This window comes from Acinonyx jubatus, chromosome C1, assembly GCF_027475565.1.
Source record: "Acinonyx jubatus isolate Ajub_Pintada_27869175 chromosome C1, VMU_Ajub_asm_v1.0, whole genome shotgun sequence".
NCBI lineage: Eukaryota > Metazoa > Chordata > Mammalia > Carnivora > Felidae > Acinonyx > Acinonyx jubatus.
In genome coordinates, this window is record NC_069381.1 from 100,325,195 (window position 1) to 100,348,509 (window position 23,315).

Here is a 23,315-nt window from a genome sequence, read left to right on the forward strand (position 1 = left end):
AAATAAACTTAAAAAAAAAAAGAAGGAAAAGACAAGTCACAGTGTGGAAGGAGATATTTGTAAATATACAAAATATAAAGGATTTCTACAAATTAATTAGAAAAAAGCAGATAGCACCATAAAAATGGACTAAATGCATTAAGTTCAAATTAAAGTCATAATGTGACCCCATACATACACATCAGAATGATTAAAATGAAAAAGTCAAATAAAACCAAGTATGGCAAGGATACTGGGTACATTTAATACTTTTCACTACTGTGAGAATGTAAATTGGTGTACCAACTTTGAAAACTGACTGCATCTACAGTTAACATTCTATATAACAAACGGCCCAGTTGTTCCATTTCTAGGTATATATCTAACAACAGTATGCACATATGTTTGCAAAAATATATGTGCAGAATGCACTGTAACAACCCCAGATTGTAAGCGATCCAAATGTCCACCTACATAGGATTGATAAATTGTGGTATATTCATACAATGAAATACTATAGCAATGAGGATGAATGAACTATTGCATTCAACAACATGAATGAATTTCATAAATATAATGTTGAGTGAGAGAAGCCAGACACAAAAAAGTATATACTAAATAATTCAAATTATATCAAGGTTTAGAAACAGGTTATTTGGAAAGGGGCATGAAGAACATTCTGGGTACAAGTTCATGGGCGTGTTCAGTTTACAAAAATAGATAAAAAGCTAGCAAGTCTACATTTGTTCTTGAATAAGATAAATTTTTGGTGTTTCACTCAACATTATGTTTATGAAATTCATTTACGTTGTTGAATGCAATAGTTTACTCATCTTCATTGCTATAGTATTCCATTGTATGAATATACCACAATTTATCCTACGAAGGTGGACGTTTGGATTGCTTACAATTTTTGGTGTTTAAAATAAGGTGGAGGGACTTCTGGAATGGCAGAGGAATACCCTCTGACAATCTGCTCTTCCATAAAAGCAATGAGACCACCAGCACAAATTGTCAAAGGCAGTTTTTATAGAATTCTGGAAAAGGAACCAAAGGCTTGCCATAATGGCAAGAGTACCTACTTCAGAAATAATCTGAATCTCAGTGAAAACAGAGTTGTGCGGCATTTAAACTCATCCTATTCCCGTCACCCCTGCCCATGTCTGTGGTGGCTCTGAAAACCAGCAGCCTAGCAGCCACTGGAAGGGAAAGACTGGGTTAGGAGCTTCTCGAAAAGTCAATTCTCATCTACATACAACTGTCACTCCTTGAGCTGTCTGACAGCTCTGTGGAAAAACCTCACTGGCAGGGCTTGCTGTTAATGGACCTCACTTCGAGCCCACTCAGTGGTAAAAACCCTATCTGTAGGACATTTTCCAGAAATAATCAGCAGCAATGATTTAATACTGCAGCTGTCTGAGGTGCTGATACCAGTAGGGGAAAACAAGAGGCTAGCTAAAAACTAGGAAAAAGCTGGGAAATAATATGGCCATGGGGTACTGGGGAAAGATCTGACTGACATATTCGAGGGCATCTAAAAGGACACACGCACGTGCAGGGCTTTGCACATGTCCAGAAGAGATCCTAATCTTTCACCTCTGCCCCACCTTCAGACCCTGTATAAATCCCTCAGCAAAGGGTCAAGAATACAGGATCAAGGCATTTGGAAATGTCTGTTCAATTTTTACCTGAACACTAAGCTAACCCAACAGAGACTGAAGTGGCTAGACATGGCAGTGTAGACAGACTTTACAGAATTGATGAAGGAAAGTCAACAAACAAACAGCAATGACAAAAGTGAACCCTAAGTGTGTGCGGGATTTCATTAGAGAATTCTTACAAATTTAAAGATAATAAATACCAATTCTTCATAGTCTCTTCCAGAAAATTAAAAAAGCGTGCTTCCCTACTCATTCTAGGAGGCCAGTATTATCTTGGTATCAAAGTCGGGCAAAGGCATCACGACAAAAGACGACTACAGACTGATAGCCTTTACAAATATAGATGCAAGAATCCTAACAAAATACTAATGAACCAAATCCAGCAACATAGGTAAAGAATTACACAACATGATCAAGTGGGATTTGTTCCAGAAATGCAAGCTTGGTTTAACATCCAAAAATCCGTCAATGTAATACTACAGTAATCGAACAGTGCAGTACTGGTATAAGGATAGAATATATAGACCAATGGAATCGAGAGCCCAGAAATAAATCCACACATCTACAGCCCACGGATTTTCACCAAGGGTGCTGAGACAATTCAATGGGGGCAAAGAATAGCCTTTCAACAAATGGTGACGGGATAAGTGAATATCTACATGCAATGTTTACATGCACAAGAATGATATTGGACCCTAACCTCTCATCATCTATAAAAATCAACTCAAAATGGATCACAGACCTAAATGTTAACAGCTGAAACTATAAAATGTTCAGAAAAAAAAACATAGGAGTAAATCTCCATGGCCTTGGGGTAAGCAGTGGCTTGTTAGATATGACACCAAAAGCATAAGCAACAAAAGAAAAAAAATCAACAAACTGGACTTCATCAAAATTAATAACTTTTGTGTTTCAACGGACACCATCAAGAAAGTGAAAGATGATTCACAAAATGGGGAAGATATTTGCTAATCATACATCTGAATATACATACATCCTGAATATATAAGAAAACGCTTTATAACTCAACAATAAAAGACAAATAAATCCAAGTAAAAAATGAGAAGGATTTGAAAAGATATTTCTTCAAAGAAGATAAACAGCCAATAAGCACATGAAAAGAAGGTCAACATTATTAGTCATTAGGAAAAGATAAATCGAAACCACATTGAAATACTACTTCACACTCACTAGAATAGCTAAAATAAAAAAAGACAGACCATAACAAGTTTTGGGAAGGAAATGGAGAACTTGGAATCCCTATACATTGATGGTGGAACCCTCGTACACAAAGTGATGCAGCCACTTTCAAAACAGTTTAACAGCCCCTCAGAAGGTTAGGTATAGATTTACCTACCCTATGACTAGCAATTTCACTCCTAGGTGTATCCCAAGAAAACTGAAAACATATATCCATACGAAAAGCTTTACACAAATGTTCATGGCGGCATTATTCGCAATAGCTAAAAAGTGGTTACAACCCAAATGTCTGTTGACTGATGAATGAACAAAATGTGGAATATTATTCAACAATAAAAACAAATGAAGTACTGATAAAGCTAAAACATGGATATACATTGAAAACATTATGTTAAATGAAAGAAGCCAATCACAAAATAACACACGCTGTATGATTCCGTTTTTATGAAAGGTTCAGAAAAGGCAAATCCACAGAAGACAAGGTTAAGAGTACTGGTTGCCAGGGAGTGGGTGGAGAGGGCAATGGACACAACGTTTCTTTCTAGAGTGACAAAGTGTTCTAAAATTGATTGTGGTGATGGATGCACAACCCTGGAAATACACTATTTTAAGTTTATTTTATTTTTGACAGAGAGACAAAGAGAGCACGAGTGGGGGAGGGGCTGAAAGAGAGAGAGGGAGAGAGAATTCCAAGCAGGCCCCACACTGTCAGCACAGAGCCGAACGCAGGGCTCAAACTCACGAACCGTGAGATCAGATGACCTGAGCTGAAAGCAAGAGTCAGACACTCAACCAATTAAGCCACCCAGGCGCCCCTGTAATCATGGTTTTAAATACAATCTATATAACCGATGACCTTTGAATTTGTACTTTCAGCCAGACCTCCTTGCTGAACTCTAGACTTACATACTATCGAGCATCTTTACATAGATACCTAGGGGACACCTCAAACTCAACACATCCCAAACTGACTTCCCACTCTTCCATCCTGCACCTGTTCTGTCCACAGATGTCATCTCTGTGGGTGGCAACTCCATCCTTGCAGTGACTTAGGCAAAAACCTTGGAGATATTCTCACACCTCATTTTCTCTCACGCTCCACATCTAATCCATCTGCAAATCTTGTTAATTCTACCTTTAAAATATCTTCAGAGTCTTACCACTTTTTAACACTTCTGCTAGCACCCTGGTCCAAGGCACCATCAACCCTCACCTAGATTACTGTAATAACGTGCTGATTGGTCTCCATGCTTCCACCGGACTGCTCGTACAATCTATTCTCAACACAGCTGAACTGATCTTTTAAAAACATAGATCATGCGACTTTTCTGTTCAAAACCCAGCACTTCCCATTTCTTTTGAGTGGAAGCCAAAGTCCTTATAATGGCCTACGTGACCAGGCACGATCATCGACCCCTATTCAAGCCTGTGACATCTGTGATTCCAGTCCTCCAGCCCTTCTCCCTCTCTGCTCCCTCTTCTCCAGCCTTGCTGGCCTTCTCGGGTTCCCTGAACACGCCAGGCATGTTCCCACCCTAGGGGCTTTGCAAGGGCTCTTTTTTGGGATGGGAATTCTCTTCTCCCAGATAGCCACCTGGCTGACTCCTTCACCTTAAGTTTTTTGCTAAAATACCATTAAGGAGGCTCACCAGACTGCACTGTTTAGCATAACAATCTGTCTCTCTCAGTGACACTCCTAATGTCCCTTAATGGTTTTCTGAATAACCTATCACCTCATATACCTTATGTTTGGAAAATTTACTATAGTTATGAGTACCATGGTGGCAAAGCAATGGGAATACCTAGCAGAGTACCAAGAACACAGTAAGTGCTCAATAAATATTTGTTAAATGAATGCATGAATGAAATTAAAGATTGGTTAATGGGGAAATGTCTAAATAAAGTGTGGCATATTCATATAATAGCACACTACACAACACATAAAAGAAATGAGCTAGATTTATATGTATAAATGTGAGATCACAGAAACACACTGCTGCATGAGAAAAGAAAGTACCCCAATATGGCATTACTTATATAATTTTTAAAAACCATACAAATAAAAATATTATATGTTGGTCGTGAAATTATATGTGAAAACCAGTATGAAAGATTGGCTAGATTGACACACACCAAATCTATGATTTTGGTTGCCTGGGGAGAGAGAAAAGGGATGCAGGGAGGAGGGGTATGGGGAGTGGCAAGGGGAAGAATTAAAGGGGACCTCAACTTCATAATCATTTTTTTAATATAAGAAAGTCAAGCAAATATGACAAAATGTTAACAATATTCACCCTTGCTGTTGGAAACATGAATGTGTGTGACATTATTCTCTAAAAATATCTAATTAACAAAAAGAACATAGAATACCATGATTCCCAAAGCTATAGCTGTTAGGTAGCAATCAAATGCATCCAAGCAATTAGCTGGTTCAGTAAATAGTGGATCAAATGTCTAAAATACCCTCAGTGTCCCTCAGGATTTTACTATTTCCCATAGAAACACTGTGATCTTCCCAGGAATCAGGCCCTGTAAATTTTGGTTAGGACACTTGGAAGATCATTCAGACTCACAAATTCCCATTTATCATATCTTCTCAAAACCAACAATTTCAGGCTGAGTATTTTTATTGGACTCATCATCCCCATGACAAATCCCCTTCACAGAACGTTGTTTGGGGATCTGATCTTAATTAAAAGCAGTATGTTATCAATGATAAACTCTCACTCACTCTCTTCAACTGTCAGTATTTATGTGTACACATTTGGATTTTTTCTATATGTTTTCTAGTCCAATATTTCCAAAGCTAAGTAAACAGCTTCTATCAGCCTGCAGTTGAGTTAAAAGTCATCCCCATCGAAACTGTATTGCTTATTGTGTATATGTATGTATGTGTGTATATATGGATTTAAAAAAACCTGTTGCATTATATTAGCCAGCTATTTCTTGGCTATGCTGAGTAACAAGTAACCCCCAACATAAATGGCTTAGAGCAATGGCTTCTTTCTCATACACATTATATATTGGTAGCTGAAGGCTGGCTATAGCTCTTATCTTATACACCTTCTCATTCCAAGACCCAAACGGAAGGAGTATTCCCTATCTGGAACATGCCATTCTCAAGTTAGAAGAAAAGAGCAGCAGAGTTATAACAAACAGGAAATTGTTTTTAAAGGTTCTGTTTAGGCATCATGTATACAATGCCCACTCACTTTTTACTGTCATATGGAGGAACCCAACATCAGTGGAGTAGGAAGAGACACTTCTCCTATAGGATGCACTCATAGTCACATGCCAGTGGATAAGGGCACTTAATCCTCATACTACTAGCAAACTATTGCTAGGGTTAGCAAACTACTGCTCACAGGCCTTTGGCCTGTGGACTGTGTTTGTTCAGTCCATGGGCTAAGAATGGTTTCTACATTTTTAAAGGGTAATCAAATAGGGGCACCTGGGTAGCTGAGTTGGTTAAGCGTCCAGCTCTTGACTTCAGCTCAGGTCATGATCTCAGTTTGTGGGGTCGAGCCCCACGTCAGGCTCTGGCTGACAGCACAGGGTCTGCTTGGGATTCTCTGTCTCCCTCTTCTGCTGCCCCTCCCCTGGTCTCTCTCTTTCTCAAAAATAAATAAAGGATAATCAAATAAAAAAGAGAGTGAGAGGGAGGAGAAGGCAAAGTAGGAGGAGGAAAAGGAGAAGAGGTGGTGGTGATGGCAGGGGTGACAGAGACTGCATGTGGCTTGCAAAGCCTAAAATATTTACTATCTGTGCCTTTACAGAAAAAGTTGGCTGATCCCTGTTCTTACAGGAAATGAACATGAATAATTAAAACAGTAACAATCTACCACAAGCAACTCTCAAAATTGGCTACCTTGAGGAAGGAAGAGTGTTAGCTATCCTGTACAGAACTTGATGGCAGACAGTTTGCTTATTTTGTAAATAAAATCCAATTTTGGGGCGCCTGGGTGGCTTGGTCGGTTAAGCGTCCAACTCTTGGTTTCGGCTCAGGTCAAGATCTCACATTTCCGGAGTTCGAATGCTCCATCAGGCTCTGTGCTGACAGTGCAGAGCCTGCTTGGGATTCTCTCTCGAAATGAATAAATAAAAACTTTTAAAAAATTAAAAAAAATAAAATCCATTTTTTAGTAGCTTCTATTTTAAATTTCTGTGTGGGCATGTCCAATAGCCCTGGGAATTTAGGTCCAACAAAATAATGGAGGTTTTTTTGGAGTACATCAAAATTAAAACCTTTTTTTCATCAAGAATATACAATCAAAGCGTAAAGGCAACCTACAAAATGGGAGAAAATAACTCGTACAACTCAACAAACAAACAAACAGTCTGATTTAAGAAAATGGGCAAAGGACTTGAATAGACATTTCTCCGAAGATATACAAATGACCAACAAGCATATAAAAAGATGCTCAACATCACTAATCATTATAAAAATGCACATTAAAACCACAATGAGGTATCACCTCATATCCATTAGATGGCTGCTATCAAAAACAAACAAACAAACAAAAAGCCCAGAAAATAACAAGGGCTGGTGAGGACAGGGAAATTGGAACCTTTGTTGCTGGGAGTGCAAAATGGTCCAACTACTATGGAAAACAGTAAGGTGGTCCTCAAAAAATTACAGATAGAATTACCATATGATCCAGCATACTTCTGGGTATAGATATAAAAAATTCAAAGCAGGGTCTCAAGCATTTGTGCCCCCATATTCACACTAGCCAATGAGTGGAAGAAACACAAATGTCCTTTGGCAGACAAATGGATAAACAAAATGAGGTATATGCATACAACAGAATATTATTCAGCCTTAAAAACAAAAACATTTCTGACACATGCTATATCACAGATGAGCCTTGAGGACATGAGGCTAAGTGAAATAAGACAGTCACAAAAGACAAATACTGTATGATTTTACTTATACGAATTACCTAGAGTAGTCAAACTCATAGAGACAGAAAGTTGGTGACCAGGGACTGGAGGAGGTGGAGAATGTGAAATTGTTGTTTAATGGGTACAGAGCTTTAGTTTTCTAAGATGAAAAGTTATGGAGATTGGTTACACAACAGTGGAACTGTATTTAACATTTCTGAATGGTACACTTAAAAATGGTTAAGATGATAAATTTTATGTGATGTGTATTTTACCACTATTTTTTAAAAATACTGTGTAAAGAAAAACATACAGATTAAACCTACTTCTCAAGTTGGGAAAAATGGCTAATTTTATGTTACATGAATCTCGCCTCAAATTATTTAAAAAAATCAGGTGGAGGGACTGGTCAGAGGCAAAAAGGAAAGCCCTGGCTTCTGGTATGTTGAAGTTGAGATTTGGGAAAGTAATCCAGATAGAGATGCCTGGAAGGTAGCTAGACGTGCAAGTGTAGAATTAAGAAGAAAGGTAGGCGCTGGCAGCAAAGATGGGAGAGAAAATGGCTGAAAGTTATAGAAGGAGGTAAGATTTTAGGAGGGCAGAATATACAGAGAGAGATTTTTATCTCAGAACAGAACTGCGGATTCAAGAGAGTCAGTAAATGAAACAAATGATCAGAGGAGTAGAAGAAAAATACATTACTGCCCTATCATTAGAGTCAAGAGAAAATCCTAAAAGGAAGAAGTGGCTATGTATCAGTGAATCAGAGAGGTCAAGAAGTATAAGAAGTAAGAACAGACTAAGCCCAGGTAAGGGGTCACGTTGCACTTCATTAAAAACACAAACACTTCGTTGTGTTCGTAATCCTGTGACGTAACGAAGTAGAAAATATGTTTGTAGGGGCACCTGGCTGGCTCATTCGGTGGAGCGTGCAACTCTTGATCTTGGGGTTGTAAGTTTGAGCCCCACATTGGGTGTAGCGATTACTTAATAATAAGGTCTTAAAAAAAAGAGAGAAAATATATTTGTAAAAGATGGCTCTCCCTACATAGTTTTTGTTTGCTTTGATTTGGATAAACAATGTTTAGACAAGGAAACACATCAATTTCAAAGCAAAAATAATGAAAATCTTAAATTATAAGATGGTTTTCATATTCTTATTTTAAGCTCTTTTCAGTTTTTGACTAAAATTTCCCGAAATTCTTGGCAGTTAAAATCCCATCAATCTAGGGGCGCCTGGGTGGCTCAGTTGGTTAAGCATCCAACCTCGGCTCAGGTGGTGATCTCATGGCTGTGGGCTCAAACCCTGTGTCAGGCTCTGTGCTGACAGCTCAGAGCCTGGAGCCTGCTTTGGATTCTGTGTCTCTCTCTTTCTCTGCCCCTCTCCAGCTCGCATTCAGTCTCTGTCTCTCTCAAAAATAAGTAAGCGTTAAAAAAAATTTAAAAAAATCCCTTCAATCTAATTCTAAACACTGTCCTAATAAGCACATTGCTCTCACACTTTCCCTGGAGGGATGCCAATAGTTGTAACACTTGGTTTCACAGTGCTTCTGGCTGGTTTACAATCTGTACCATTTGAAGACATACAAGGAACACGCTACCTCAACAAATCAAATAATTTGTTTAGTTACTAAATCTGTGAGCAGGTTGATTCTTGGCTTCACTGTGAATGGATGACTCAAAGATTGGATGACATTTTCATGCCATATCTGTTTTGTCTGCGCCATTTTAAATGTCTGAACAACAGCTACATTGAAATACCTGTAGTGTTCGTACACAATTCCATGGTTCTTTTTTCTTTTGATTTATATAACAACATCCAGAGTGTCTACTTATTTCAAAAAAATTTTTTTTATATTATATCAACTTTGGTGGAGCATAATTTATACACAGTAAGATGTACCTATTTTAGCTGTTCAGTCCAATGAGTTTTGACCAATTTACATGTGTAAGCACCACACCCATCAAGACAAAGAACATTTCAATGTCCCCCAAAAGTTCCCTCATACCCCTTTGCAACAAATCCCTCACCCCTGCTCCTGGAAACCACTGACCTGTTTTCTGTTATTATGGATTAGTTCTGCCTATCCTAGAAAAGCCTGTAAATGGAATTATATAATATGAACTCTTCTGTGCTTGGCCTCTAGCAACATAATATTTCTGAGAGTCCTCCACAGTGTGATATACTCCTTTTCATGGTTGAATAGTATTCCATTAACTGAATATTCTACAATTGTTTATCTATTTACTCGTTGATGGGTGTTTAGGATTTGGGGGGGCTATTATAACTAAAATACTATGAACATTTGTGTACAAGTCATTTTGTAGGCAATGTTTTCATTTCTCTTGGGAAAATACCCAGGACTGGAATTACTGGGTCATTGGGTAAACATGTTTAATTTTGTAAGAAACTGCCATTTTATATTTTTGCTAGCAATGTATGAGAGTTCAATCTGCTTCATAACCTTACTGAAATTTAGTATTGCCAGTATTTTTAATTTTAGTCAACCAAGTGGGTGAAATGGTATATCCCTGTGGTTTTATTTTACATTTCTCTGACAACCATGATGTTGAGCTTTTCACGTGCTTACTTCTTCATTTGTGAAATGTCTGTTCAATATATAGTGTCCAATTACAAAATTAGGCTGTCTTACTAAGAGTCCTGTATATATTTGGCATAGAGTTTGTCAAATGCATGTATTAAAAATATTTTCTCCTACTTTATGGCTCACCTTTTCATTTTCTTAATGGTGTCTTTCAAAAAATAGAAGCTTTGGGGCGCTTGGGTGGCTCAGTCGGTTGAGCATCTGACTCTTGATTTCGGCTCAGGTCATGATCCCAGGGTCAGGGGATTCAGCCCTGCATCAAGCCCATCAGGCTCCGTGCTGAGCATGGAGCCTGCTTGGGATTCTCTCTCTCCCTCTGGCCCTCTCCCCTGCTCACACACTCTCTAAAATAAAAATTAAAAAAAAAAAAAATAGAAGCTTTATCTTTTCAGGAACTCAAACAAGTATTAACATTTTCTTTTAAGTTAAATGCTTTTCTTGTACTTTCTAAGAAGGCTTTGACTACCCTCAAGGTCTGGAAGATTCCCCCCATGATTTCCTCTGGAAGTTTTATAGTTTTCACATGTACATTGAGGTCTATGGTAGTTTTAGGTCGATGTGTTGTGAATGGTGTAAGATAAGAGCCAAGGTTCATTCCCCTCTCCCCATATGGATATCCAGTTGGACACCTAAAACCATTTGCTGAAAAGACTATCTTTCTCCCACTGAAATGGTTTGACACTTTTGTTGAAAACATTTGGCTTCTGGATGTGGGTATACTTCTGGATTCCCTATTCCTTTGCATTGATCTATTAGTCTATTCTTATCTCAAGACCATACTCACTTGATTATTGTAGCTTTAGAGTAAGTCTTAAGGAAAGGTGGTATCAGTCCTCCAACTGTGTTTTCTCTTTCAAAACTGTTTTGGGTATTCTAAGTACTCTGTATTGCCATATACATTTCAAATTCAATTTCTCAGTGTCTACAACATCTCAATTAGGATTGCAACGAATCTATGGATCAAATTAGAGAGAACTGACACGTTAACAATATTGAATTTCCTATCCAAGCACAAGCCTTCCACTTATGGTAATGGCTAAGTAGCTCTGTATTAATCTGCTTGGCTGTCATAACAAGATACCCCACACTGGGTAGCTTAAACAACAGAAATTTATTGTCTCACATTTTTGGAGGCTGGAAGTCCAAACTCAGGGTACCAGCAGGGTCAGGTTCTGGTGAGAGGTCTCTTCCTGGTGTGCAGACAGCTGCTTTCCACTGCGTGCTCACATGGTAGACAGGGAGTAATTTCTCTTTTCCTTTTCTATTGGTAGGAATATAAACTGGAATGCCAATTTGGAGAGCAATCTGGCTATATCCAGTAAAGCTGATGATGTATGTCACACACTGTCATGATCCCACTTTAGGTACGCATACCTAGAAAACTCTTTCAGGCGTACACATAAGGCATATACAAGCATGCTATAGTATTGTTTATAATAACAAAAAACTGGAGAAAAAAAATCTAAATATTCTTTACTGGGGAAATGGATAAATTGTGATAGAGCCAGACAGTGGAATATCGAGAGCAGTCAAAATGAACAAATCTCAGCCCAGTAATGCTGCACACAAAACTGGAGATGCAGGAAGCTATGTGCATACCACCACCTATATAAAGTTTTAAAACATGAAAAATTAATAATATGGACTGTTACGGCTAAAGCCTATGCAATAAAAATATAAACACATACATTGGAATGATGAATATCAAATTCAATACAATGGTTACCTCTGGGGAGGCAGCAAGTGGAATGGGATTAGAGGGAGCTAAATAGAAAGTTTTTACTATACTCCTAATACCTTATTTCTTAAAAAACAAAAAGCATTAATAAGTAAGTATGCCCAAAGGTTAGCATTGCAAAAAGCAACCATTCATCTTCCTGCTTTTTTGAATATCTGAACTTTTTTTTTTTAATGCTTGTTTATTTTTGAGAGAGAGAACTTGAGCAGGGGAGGGGCAGAGGGAGAGCGGAGACAGAGGATCTGAAGCAGGCTCTGTGCTGAGAGCAGAGAGTCCAATGTGGGGCTCGAATTCACCAACCGTGAGACCACGATCTGAGCTGAAGTCGGACGCTTACCTGACTGAGCCACGCAGGCACCCTGAACTATTTAAGAAGCTCCCCCAAAACCTTCAACAATAAACTTTTCAGAAAATATTTGATTACTGAGTATGAAGATAGGTACTATCATTCATTTGAGCTGCACTTTCCAATTCCACTCCACCCTTAAATCTTCACGGTATCAAGAAGCCTCAGTGGGAGCAGTATTGTGTGTAGTGGGGTAGGGCAAGAAAGAAAGTTAACACTTACCAGGTATGATATATCCTATTATTTAAATATCCCTCTTCTAGACATTAAAACAGGGGTTCAGAGAACTTGCCCAGCATGTGACAACAAAAAGAGGTCACAGTGCGATTCAGGCGAACTACAGCTGGCTGTAAAACCTGTACTTTTTCCACTATTGCTATGATAGTAAAATAGAACTCTTCCTGAAAGTATCATTATGATACGACTTAATCCTGTGGTCCAGGATGGAGGCAGCAAAACTACCGTAGCTTGCTCATGACGTCACAGGGAGTATCAATCCAGGCGAGCAAGTGGTACCAGTGGAAACTTCTTAGAGAAAGAAATACTTGGGGAGTTTGGTTGTGTAATCTTCCTAACTTCTCTCTATTATTTATACCATGAGCCATTCAGATCCTTTGTCTCTCCCTAGAAACTTTGGAGGTAATGGCAATTTTATAAATTGATTTCTCAAGTCCATTAATCTTTACGGATGTTTGTTTGCTTTCTTTCTTTTTTAAAAAACTTATATATTTTTTAAGTGATCTCCACACCCAACGTGGGGCTCGAACTCACAACCCCGAGATCGAGGGTCACGTGCTTTACCGACTGAGCCAGCCAGGGGCCGCTACTTTCTTTCTGAGTTGTATGTTGCACCTGTTGTTGGTAGCCTAACAACTTTGAGAGTTCAACAACTATAAATATGTATTGTCAAATAGGCTTCCAAAATTCCTGGGTAAGTGAAAACATGAGACTGTCTGTTCAAGTTTAAGTGTTGGGGGGTCTCACACCTCTGAGATGAGGGACAGTGGGTCAGGTACACCTTTTGTTTGTGTACGTGAGCCAGGATACATGTGAGAGCTTAGTTACTATTTACTATCCTTTATTATTATTATTATTATTATTATTATTATTATTACTATTATTATTTTAGTTTCCTGGAAAACAAAACATAACTCTAATTAGAGACTGAAGCCACATTCCAAAGCTGTAGATTCCACTCTTCTCCCTCAACTCTTCCCTGGACAGTGCTGGAGCTCTCTGTAACATACTGTCTGCTGGCCAAAACTGTCCTTTTCTCCTGGCTCTGGCAGAAAGCCAGCACCTAAAGCTATGAACTCCAGCTTTTATCTTCCATCCGCAGGGTGATTAGTTCGCAAGGAAAGTAACAACTAAAGATGTGGAGAGGTGCACCTCAGAGACAGCTGTGGGAATCAGACTGGATGTGCACTGAGGCCTGCTGGAAATAAAAGACCATTGATTTTGGCATTGGGATGGAAACTTCTGCCAAACACACACACAAGTGGGCTTGCTTGCTCTCTCTCCTTCTCAGTCTCTCTCCCTCTCTCTCTCTCTCTCTCTCTCTCTCTCTCTCTCTCTCTCACACACACACACACACACACACACACACACACACACACCTTTCAGAAGAGAGGCTCTGTAAAATTCCCCACATATGGCAAACATATTTTAGGGGAAGCACCATGACTAGAGGCCACTGGGAGAGAAAGAAAAAGAAAATAATGAGAAAAATCTTCAATAAGTCTAAATTGTTTCAGTCAGACTGCTGAGAAAGAATGCAGAGGATTGGAAATGAAAATTATTGGTAAAATAAGCATTATAGCACAGCTAAATTCCTTCCCTACTTCAAATGATTGCTAGAACTTACTCCCATGTACAACAATAGCACCTGGGGAACGAGTCTTGGATTTAGCTTCAAGTACTTTGCTTAACACAATGGATAATACACGAAAAGAGGGCGCTATATAATTAAAAATTTTTCTCTAGTTCGCAATTTCAAAAATTCTTTTTTTAAAAAGTTTATTTAGTATAGGAGAGAGAGAGAGAGCACATGCATGAGTGGGGGAGGCGCAGAGAAAGAGAGGGAGAGAGAGAATCCCAAGCAGGCTATGTGCTGTCAGTACAGAGGCTGATGTGGGGCTCGATCTCACGAGCTGTGAGATCATGACCTGAGCCGGAACCAAGAATCAGTCACTCAACCGACTGAGCCACTCAGGTGCCCCCAAAATTGTTAATTTTATTTGTAAATAACAGTGTATGGGGAGAGTAATGAAGGTATATCTAATTTTAGCTGGCATTGGCTTGAAGTACAATTGTTTTCTAAATCCCTACCCTCTTGGTTACATGTTTCATGATCAATTAAATGCTTGAATGCATTATAAAACTCCCAAAGAAAGGACCTAACAAAAACCCTTGTTAAATAGACAACTGACCTCTAAGTTATCTGCTTTGAAAGTTAAGAACTGATTTATCAAATTTTCTCAAAATAAAACCAGAACCTCCCCCAACTCTTGCTTTAAAGCTAATCAGATCATCTGAACAAAAACAACCTGATGAATGAAAAGTGGTAGAGTGGAAACACCGGACGGATGTTCTTAGGGGCCTTGTTCTTTTTTTTTTTTAATTACGTTTTTAATTTTAGTTCTGGTATAGTTAACATATAGTGTAATGTTAGTTTCACGTGTACAATATGGTGATTTATCACTTAACATACATCACCCGGTGCTCATCGCAAGGGTACTTACTCCTTACTGCACACCACCTACTACACCCATCCCTCCATCCCCTCCCATCTGGTAACTACTAGCTTCTCTATAGTTAAGAGTCTGTTTCTTGGTTTGCCTCTCTCTCTTTTTTTTTTTGACTTTGCTCCTTTGTTTTGTTTCTTAAATTCCACATGAGTGAAATCATACGGTACGTCTTTCAGTGACTTATTTTGGTTAGCATTATATGCTCGAGGTCTATCCATGTAGTTGCAAGTGGCAAGATTTCATTCCTTTTTATGGCTGAATAATATCCCCTTATGTATATAAATTATATAGATTATTTTATAATAAATATAATGTATAAAAATATGTAAAAATATTTTATAATATATAAGTACAAAATATGTAGGTATATATTTTTTTTAATTTTTTTACATTTATTTATTTTTTGAGAGACATAGAGAGACAGAGCACAGGTTGGGGAGGGACAGAGAGAGAAGGAGACACAGAACAGAAGCAGGCTCCAGGCTCCAAGCTGTCAGCACGGAGTCCGACGCGGGGCTCGAACTCACAAACCGTGAGATCATGACCTGAGCCGAAGTCGGACACTTAACCGACTTGAGCCACCCAGGCGCCCCGTATGTAGGTATATTTTATAAATACATATCAGGGGCCTCATTCTTGAAGGGCTTTCTAGAAATTGAGTTTAGATTAAAAAAAAAATTCTTTTTTAATGTTTATTTTTGAGAGACAGACACTTGTGAGTGGGGGAGGGGCAGACAGAGAGGGAGACACAGAATCTGAAGCAGCCTCCAGGCTATCGGCACACAGCCAGATGCAGGGCTTGAACCCACAAACCGTGAGATCATGACCTGAGCCAAAGTCGGACGCTTAACCACCTGAGCCACCCAGGTGCCCCTTGAGTTTAGATTTTTAAGCTGAGGATAGGAGAGAGGTGCTGAGGTAGCTGGAGTAGAAAGATGACCGTGGCTGCAATGTGGGGGAAGGATGGCTGATATGAGGGCCTGAGGCAGGAGTGGAAGGGTGATATAACTGTCCAAGCAAGAAACAGTGAGGACCTCGAGGTCAGCCCTGGCTCTCCGCTGTCCCCCAGACGCCAGCTACTGAGGCAAAGGCATGGTGGGGGGGCAGAATAAGGTTCTCTCCCATGAGAATACCTTCCAAAAGTGGTGCCTTAGGAGGAAAAAAAGAGTCCTGGATTTGCCACCTGTATGACAGGTCAAATTAAGAAGCTACATTTGTTACTAGGTATCAGGTACCTCTCAGAGATGATTCTGAGGACATTTTATAATTTACTGAACATTTTCATGCCCTAATATGAAACCTGTGAAAGAACAGTAATCCCTGACTCATGTGCTCTTTTGAGGATTAAAAGAGATATCATACACATGAAAAGGCTTTTCCAATCTTATATATTTAAAAATATTAGTTTTTGGGGCGCCTGGGTGGCGCAGTCGGTGAAGCGTCCGACTTCAGCTCAGGTCACGATCTCGCGGTCCGTGAGTTCGAGCCCCGCATCAGGCTCTGGGCTGATGGCTCAGAGCCTGGAGCCTGCTTCCGATTCTCTGTCTCCCTCTCTCTGCCCCTCCCCCGTTCATGCTCTGTCTCTCTCTGTCCCAAAAATAAAATTAAAAAAAACGTTAAAAAATTTTAAAAAAATTAGTTTTCTAATAAACATGACTTCCAATTTTTTTCCTAAATGCTATGAGCATTTTCTTTTCAGTCTCCATCTATTGGAGACTCCACAGATTGATAAAGACAGTTATTAATTACTGATTTTTGTATGGTAAGACATAAAACATGAACACCATGAGGATTCTTTCACTTAATAGAACACTGCAAATATGGGGCTACATGTCTAGAATAATAACTGTTTCAGGGAGACTAGCTTGTTTGATTATACTTCTATTTGAGAATGGTTCTAAGAAGCAAATCCAATACATGCCTTCATACTTTCAAGATAAAGCATGAGGAAGAACTTCCCATCATCCTCCATGAACAACTAGAAGCTTTATGGCCATTCTGAGGGAACTGACGTCCGGGCATTCTACAGGCACCAGACAAGCATAGGTCTATTCCAACCATGAAAAACGGCGATGAGCAACTTTGCGAATCATGGTGGATAGCCACTAAACATGAGCTAATACACATTAGAGCAAAGAAAAAGCAACAACAAAAAATAAGGCTTATTTTCGTGCTCAAAAGAGCTAATTATATAGCAAATAAAGGAAAGGCTGATCAACATATCAAAGTCATGAAAAAAAGTGGGAGTCTAAAAAAACCTAAGGTTTTAATTCTTTTTAAGTGGAGGATTAACTCTATGAGAGATAAAATAAAATTTGAACAACAAATCAAAAGATACAAAAAAAATGTAACGTGTGGACCATTATTCAAACAAGCCAAATATAAAAGACATTTTCGGAGACTCAGCGTAATTTGAATACGGACTGCGTAGTAGATGATCATATGGAATTATCATTAGCTTTGTTGGGTGTGATGACAGTATTGTGGCTATGGAAGAAAATATTCTCAGTTTACAGACAGGGACACTGAAATATGCAGGGGCTGCGATGCCATGATATGTGTTATCTGCTTTAAAATACTTCAACAACCACAAAAAACCACCTTGATGAGACAAATCACAAAAGGCTACTCTTCTATACATATTGAAATTTTTCTTTATTAAATATTTAAACAAGGAAAGAAAACCTGATAAAACATCCAGTCCATCCACTCAGTTGTACTAAGGTGGGTTGTCTGAGTTAAAGAAGGAAATGGCCCAGACCAAACATGTCTTGAGGTTAGAAAGACACCTGAGGAAGTCTTCTCATATTGTCTTTGTGGGATGAACTGTGGACTATGGGCTGATGAGTACTTCCCTCACATTTTACTGGCAGGCTACCCAAATTCCCCGGAGGGAGCTGCAGTCAGGGATGGGAGAAGGGGAGCTTCGAGGCACTGTGAGGCTGCATCGAGGCCACTGAGGAAACAGCCAACACCATGACCTGCAGTCTCTGACATAGACCCACCACCACTATTGGAACCAGTGAGCGTATCACATGCCGTACAAGAATCACAAGGAAGGTGACTTTCATTATCCCTCACTTATGGGGGAGTTCTCACAAAGTCTCCCATACTGTGGGCTGCTCTTTCTATTGCTACTTTGAACAACAAAGTATCATGTTGAAGAAGAGACCTTAATTATCACAAATTTTAGATGCTTACAGATATCACTGCCAAACATCCTTTAAAAAGAAGGAAAAAAAATTATAATGTGATCATTCCTGGGGGTATGAGCTCAAAGTGCAAGCATTGGATGTGGTTGTAAATGAGCCTTTAATTTTAAACATCACTTAACAAGGCAGTCTGGCAAGTGGTTACTTTGTGGAGACATAGACATTTTCCCCTTCCAGAAGTATGGAAGTAGGTACTGGGAATACCATTTTTAGAAACAGTGTCACATAAGGATCAAAAGGGAGCGTTTATCAAAAATAGCTTAGATGAAAAAAAATAGCTTAGATGAACTTAAGGTGTATCAAGTAACTTAAAAAGTGGCTCTAATGATGGTCAGCAGTATAATGTTGGAGACAGATGTGAAGAGTTTGAATAAACATTGTTTCGTGATATAGGACAGGCACGTTCCTTTCAGAGAGACAGACTGTTCCCGAGATGGGACCCCTAGCGTGAAGAAGGTTAAGACCTATGGGGTAAGGATCTGTAGGGTAAAGAGATTGCATAATAAAGGTCTCTGAGTACTTGAAAAGCAGCCATGTGGAAGACAGAGTTGATTTATTCTGCATTTTTAGAGAGCGTAAGTCAAATGAGTGGATGGGAATTATAGGGAGGCAGGTATATGCTCAACATAAGCAAGTACATTTATATTCTTATAACAATTAGATCAGTCCAAGATTGACTTTGAAAAGTTATGTGTGACTAAAGGCCAACTGTGAGGAATGAAATTGAGACAAGTTGCCTTTATGGATATTTTAATGATTAGATGCTATGATTTTATCACATTATCTCCAAGCTGGAAACACATTTTAAGCTGATAAATCTATTTATTTTTTGAAGATATTCATTTATTACATATTATTTATTCATTTTTATTTATTTTTAATTTTTTTAAGTGTTTTTATTTATTTTTGAGACAGAGAGAGACACAGCATGAGCAGCGGAGGGTCAGAGAGAGAGGGAGGCACAGAATCTGGAGCAGGCTCCAGTCTCTGAGCTGTCAGCACAGAGCCCGACGTGGGGCTCGAACTCACAGACCACGAGATCATGACATAAGCCGAAGTCAGACACTTAACCGACTGAGCCACCCAGGCGCCCCTATTACATATTTTTAAAATGGTCACTGTGAATTTTTATACTAAGTTTTGCGGGTGATAAAATGTACATAAAAATGATGATTGTCAGGGGCTCCTGAGTGGCTCAGTTGGTTCAGCGTCCAACTCTTGATTTTGGCTCAGGTCATGATCTCACAGTCATGAGATAGAGTCCAGCACTGCTCTCCATGTTGAGCATGGAGCCTGCTTAAGATTCCCTCTCCCTCTCCCTCTGCCCTTCCCTGCTGATATATCTCTCTCACTCTGTCTCTCTCTCTTTAAAAAAAAATGATGATTGTCTGAAGTTTATGATCAAGGAAGGAGATATCCACATGTACAACACATCATACACACATATATATACCATACATGTATACATGTTAACATGTGCCAAAACATGTCTAACACACTGTTCTTGGGCTGGGGCTTTGTCATAATGTTAAAGTGGATATGTAATGAGGGCATGATCCAGTTAAATTTTTCATCTTCTTTGCTAGGGAGTCTCTTAAGTGCCCTGTCTCTGGTCCAGGCTATCTGCCTGTCCAAGAGTAAACTGATTCATCCATAGTGACGATATGAGTCAAATATTTTGGCTTTGTTCTGAAGCCTTTCTTGGCTTGGACTCAAGAGAATGGACATGGTCTTCCAATTTCCCAGCCAGTTCTCTCAAATCTTCTCAAAAGCTATTATACAAAGAATGAACAATGGGAATTATCCAATAGGCCTTCCAAATGCAATACCCAGTAAAGCAAAATGGAATTATGCAAAACCACTGGTTGCTAAATTCTATCCTTGATCACCAGGAGATTAGTCAACAGTATGAATTCATCAGTTTGAATTCAACCCAGGATAGAAAAACAATTCCAGAGTTACAAGTACTAATGAGATGCAACATTTTGTTATACGAAGCAAGTAAAGTATAATGGAGGAAAAGGTGAAAAACACTATTGCCTCATGATGACATTTAAAGGTATGAATGCAGGGTAAACATTAAAATTAAATCATTCGGGGCACCTGGGTGGCTCAGTTGGTTGAACCTCTGACTCTTGATTTGGGCTCAGGGTATGATCCCAGGATCATGGGATTGAGCCCCGTGTCAGGCTATGCCCTTAGAGCAGAGCCTGCTTAAGATTCTCTCTCTCTCTCTCTCTCTCTCTCTCTTTCTCTCTCTCTATCCCTCCCTCCCTCTCTCTCTCTCTGCCCCTCTCCCCTGCTCACGCTCTCTCTCTCTCAAATCAAAAATAAAAATAGGGGTGCCTGGGTGGCTCAGTTGTTGGGCATCCGACTTCGGCTCAGTTTGTGATCTCACGGCTCGTGAGTTCGAGCCCTGCGTCGGACTCTGTGCTGACAGCACAGAGCCTGGAGCCTGCTTCGGATTCTGTGTCTCCCTCTCTCTCTGCCCCATCCCCACTCGTGCTCTGTCTCTCCATCTCCAAAATAAATCAAGATTAAAAAATAAAATAAAATAAAATAAAAATAAATACAATGAAATCTTTGCATCTGATGAAGTCACTTCAGCAATTTAAAAAGAATCATTAATAGGAGCTACATAAACCATTCACATTTTTCCTCAAATAATTTGAAAGTACAGGTTTTCTTGGTTCTCATCTGAGAAGCTGACCTGAGATTGCTGGAAAAGGATGCTTTTCTCTGGGTTTATGCCACAGGCGAGAAGAACAGCGGTCATGTCCAAGATGCTCTGCCGAAGGACAGCCGGGTCTTGGGGGACAGTGATGGAATGTAGGTCAACAATGCTGTACAGCACTGAGCCATGCTCCTCCTGCAATCTCACCCAGGTCTCAATGGCTCCCAGGTAATTGCCGAGGTGGGGGATTCCTGTAGGCTGAATGCCAGAGAACACTCGCTTTACGGCTTCTTTCTGGAACAGAGGAAGAGAGACATTTGCTTTCGAGGCAGAATCCATGGAGCCTATGCCTGTGTTACCATAGCTATGACTCGTTCTATTTTTTACAACTGCAATCTGACAGTCGTCATCCTTATGCATTTATTTTGTGTCTGTGCAAAGCACTATGTTAGGTGTTACTAAGGACAGAAAATGATATTTAAAATGTGGGTAGGTTTTTTGTTTTTTGTTTTTTTTTGCACTCAAGAACATACAAAGGCACATAAGAAAAGGTCTGGATCCCCAGGAGATGCAAGCTAATTGGAGATAGAGGATATGTTTACGAAGAGATATGTAATGGTACAACGTGGCAATATGATCGTAATCTGTTTGCAACCATAAATAGTGGGGTATGGGCAGGAGTTCCCAAGAGGAAAAGATGACTGTGGGTCTGGGGGTCAGTGAGAAAGACTTCAGACACAGAACCAAGTTTCATTGGAGATTAAAGGGCTTTTAATGCGATTTCAAAGGTTTTTCATGCGATTTCATTCATTTTGTCGTTCAGGCAAGGAAGGCATACCGTTAGAGCTAAGAGCTAGTGCTATTTAATTAATTCGGTTTTCTTTAAAAATAACTGCTGATATTACAACTCAGTGTGCAGGATCTTGGGCCAGAAATGAGAAAACCTACACATTATTTCTAATGTTGCTTCTTGATAAAGTTATGTAACTTTTTTTGTGCTTCCATTTCCTTTTATTTTTGATAAAATCATACTTTTATTTCTTCAAAAGTAGTTTTTAATTCTATATATTATTTGAAATTATAAAAAATTTTTGTTAAGGGCATGTATTCTCACTGATTTGCACTTTCTAATATTGAAGTTGTAATAGGAAAATGAGAAAGAAAAAAGTAAAAGAGGATGAAAAAAAGGCTATTTTTCTCTGGAATAATTTTGCATTCTGTAGTGAAACACGAAAAATGAATACACGTCAGTAAATGTGCTGTCATTAAAAGGTTCTGAAAAAAATAAAATGTGTCATTATCACTTTTAACAACAACAAAATATTAATAACAGCAGCCATAACTTGCTGGGCAACTATGTTATAGGCATTTATGCTCAGGGCTTTATATACATTAATGCATTTAATTCTCACAATACCCAACATGGCAGGCATTTTATTGCTTCCAATTTACGGAGGAGGTAACTGAGGCTCACAGATCTTTACAGATTGCCCACACGGCTAGTAAGTGAAGTTGGGATATCAAGGCAAGTATCACTTACTTCTTTCCACTAGCTGCTATCCAGGGAGACTTCATCACATTCATTGTATTAATATTGCAACTTTTGTGTAGGCTTGCAAGTTTCCAAAAATTAAGTTACGGAGAAAAAAAACAACACACCTTTGTGTTCTGTGTGCCAACCTTCTCTAGCGTATATACCTAACTGCTGCATCATAAGGTAGGCATTATGGCTCTTCAGGTGTACTACAGGGTATTAAAACTACTCCTAACTATGTAACATATTGCAATTTCTTTTTTTTTTTTATTTTTTTTAACATTTATTTTTGAGACAGAGAGAGACAGAGCATGAATGGGGGAGGGTCAGAGAGAGGGAGACACAGATCCGAAACAGGCTCCAGGCTCTGAGCTGTCAGCACAGAGCCCGACGCGGGGCTCGAACTCACGGACCGCGAGATGGTGACCTGAGCTGAAGTCGGCCGCTTAACCGACTGAGCCACCCAGGCGCCCCAACATATTGCAATTTCTATCGTCAATTTCTGTCTCTCTCCATCCTCATTAACACTGCCAGTGTTTTTTTTTTTTTTAATATTTTTATTTTGAGCTAAGGTGATGGCTATGAGGTGGAATCTCATTATGGTTTAATTGCATTTCTTTGGTTGTTAAGGAAATTGAGAACTCTTACGGTTATTGGCTATTTTTATTTCCTCTTCTGTGGAGAGCCTATTGAGGTCATTTTGCCTATTTTTCTCAGAATGGATTGTCTTTTAC

The 23,315-nt window shown here is 39.2% G+C and overlaps 1 protein-coding gene across 2 annotated transcripts in view; it reads right to left on the reverse strand.

Annotated features, from left to right (window-relative positions):
* The window catches only part of WARS2 (tryptophanyl tRNA synthetase 2, mitochondrial), a 95,099-nt gene that overhangs the window by 23,559 nt on the left and 48,225 nt on the right, over window positions 1-23,315 (reverse strand). Inside the window, exon 2 of one of the 2 annotated variants that reach the window (XM_015076185.3) lies at window positions 21,084-21,341. The exons of the other annotated variant lie outside the window; for it this stretch is intronic. Within the exon in view, the coding sequence (XP_014931671.2) occupies window positions 21,084-21,341 (258 nt within the window). The remainder of the gene's footprint in view (window positions 1-21,083; window positions 21,342-23,315) is intronic. 2 annotated transcript variants of the gene reach the window in all.